This window comes from Sphaeroforma arctica, assembly GCF_001186125.1.
Source record: "Sphaeroforma arctica JP610 unplaced genomic scaffold supercont1.144, whole genome shotgun sequence".
Classification (NCBI taxonomy): domain Eukaryota; class Ichthyosporea; order Ichthyophonida; genus Sphaeroforma; species Sphaeroforma arctica.
In genome coordinates, this window is record NW_014040414.1 from 63,176 (window position 1) to 65,675 (window position 2,500).

General features: G+C 41.6%; 1 protein-coding gene across 1 annotated transcript in view; it reads left to right on the top strand.

Annotated features, from left to right (window-relative positions):
- The window catches only part of SARC_03004 (hypothetical protein), a 3,956-nt gene that overhangs the window by 1,039 nt on the left and 417 nt on the right, over positions 1-2,500 (top strand). Inside the window, exons 2-5 of the mRNA XM_014303223.1 lie at positions 579-693; positions 1,174-1,339; positions 1,751-1,875; positions 2,438-2,500. The exon at positions 2,438-2,500 is cut by the window's right edge and continues 417 nt beyond it. Of these exons, the coding sequence (XP_014158698.1) occupies positions 579-693; positions 1,174-1,339; positions 1,751-1,875; positions 2,438-2,500 (469 nt within the window). The remainder of the gene's footprint in view (positions 1-578; positions 694-1,173; positions 1,340-1,750; positions 1,876-2,437) is intronic.

The following is a 2,500-nucleotide window of genomic DNA, read 5'->3' on the forward strand; positions in this document are numbered from 1 at the left end:
GAGAAGTGGTTTCTTTCTGGCATTATTTCCTAGTTCTTCGATTGATTGTGTGGCAAATGCTGACTGCTCAAGCGATGTCTATCTTGAACTGCTCGCCCAATTCCGTGAGAGGTTGGTTTTATACACGCTGCAAAGTTGTCTATCACGGTGTTAGGCTTCTGTGAGCCTCTAGAGTAAACATTCGTCTATCTTTTGTGTATGTATGTCGTCTGAAGCCTTGCGGTGATATCTTGACAGGAATCGATATATCTTAATTTACTTCTATTGCATGTAGACACCTTATATGACTAGATCCACAATTCTCATATTTATGTTATACTTTTTATAGGCTATAAGATGGCCTACCCTGTTCTTCGCCTTTTGGAAAGCCTGATACAGCACTATTTGTCGCCCATTGTCTCATGCAACTATTCAATAACGATACAAATCTCATCCCGGCTGTTCTGGGACGTTCACTTAAAGGTTAGGAACCAATTATGCCTGACATTCGCATATGTTAATGTCTGTCTTTGTGCCACTGGTCTGTTGAAGGACTTCTTGACTTATGATCACAAAATGAAACGCGATTTACCCCGCAGTCAGGATGTGATTAAGAGAATGGTGCCCAGCGAAGGAGATGTCGATGAGACAAAGACAGAACACACCCTCGGATTGAGTTGGGAAGATGCTATATACAACCAGGCAGAAAGCAAGGTATTGATCTCCTCACTGGGTATCGTTTGTGGTAGACTATCACAGACAACGCTACACCTTGTGGCAGCTGCAATCAACTGGTTATACTAATAATGTTTACATGATGGTTAGAGCTTACTAACTTTGGTATAGCGTTGCTTAGATCCTAATCTGTATCACATGCACAGTCAAATTTAGAGTGATTGAGAAATTGTGTTTAGAGTTTACACGGCGCTGTTCCCAAAGGTTTGATGCACAACTCCGTGCACATCTGTTCAATCAAATGCTATATTGATTTCAGCTCTACATGCCTTTGCGCTTGACCTCTGCTCATAAGATGACATGCATTCTTCGATTGTCGACTGTTAAGAGTTGTGTACGGGAGTTTTCAGGTAGTGGGATACTGAAATGAGCTCATTTGTACGATATCAGCGGGTGGTTTGCTCACAACTCTTGCTAGTTCCACTACATGCGTTATAACCAACGAACTATATCTTGCAGGACCATTACAATCAGCTTATCACGGAAACTGTTGCAAACGGCCAAGTTTTGTTGGCTCAAGGTATCAAAGAAGAGAATCAAGCTTCAGCTCAGACTTCAAAACCAAGCGATCCTGATACAGTGCTAGAGACAAAAGAGGGTACACTTGGGGAGGTTGCTATGCCTGGTACGTCCTGTTTGCAGTATACTCACATATGTATATCTTTATATGCGTCTTTCTTTGCTGGCAGTCCGGCTTGTTTCATTTGATTGCAGCACCATTCTAGTTTCGCATTACGTGTTTCATGAGCGATATAGTATTACGAGTACGTGCGTTAATGATGTGACTTATACATCCCAATTTGAAGGACACCATGTATTGTTTCCATCGCAAAATGCTCGTATCTTCTCGTATGTAACCTCATACTGCTAGCATCCGAAAATTGGCCGAATATAGCCCCGCGCCGCTATGCCTTTTAATCATTTGCTTGTCGGTGTATATTGTTTAGCAAGATTCGTTGTTACTTCGCAGGCTTGTGTGTTCTCGTGCGTTCTTCGGCAATAAATTGACGTACAATGAACTATTTTTTTATTCCAGCTCCACCAGCGCCGAAGAAGATGTACATGAGGCTCGAGATTGCAGAGGGACAAACATTCACTCGTGAGCAAAGTATAGAGATCCTGAAGCAGCTCAAATTCAGGAATATGCTTTCGGTTGAATTAGTATGTTAGAGCAGACTACCTTTATCCACGCAATGTGCTAGTGTTGATTTGCTTCGCGTGTGGATGAGCCTTAGGGGGCGGCAATGACTGAGCATATATATACTCTGTACATCAACACATGATTTCTGTGTGTGTCATGTATTCGTAAAATTGAATATCCTGCAGGGCATACATACATCGGTACTCTGATATACTTGCTTGTCTTGTGGTTGGGCAACGCATTCCTCAATCGTTTCGTGGAATGTATGTACGAAGCCTGAAACACGTGACCACTCGGATTTGTGTAGCGCTGTGGTAAAAGTGAATTGGCATTCTGCTGCTATTATTTTCGTTTTTAAGGATCAAATTACCTTCACTTTGATTGTCTTTGAAAAAAATGGAAGATTTGACAGACAAGGCCTTGTGTGATTTTTAAGCTTAACAACAGTTCCCTGTGATTCTTTATATCTCGTGCATTTTATTTGGAAATATAACTCATTCCGAGGTTCCTAGGCTTGATTTTGTTTTGTTTTTTTATACCACCCCACTTATTGGCTATTAAATTTGCACCACACATTTCCAGTGCGCGCAATTACATACGGATTTAACTGATCTGGATGGGAAGAGGGAGGAGATGGATGTCAAA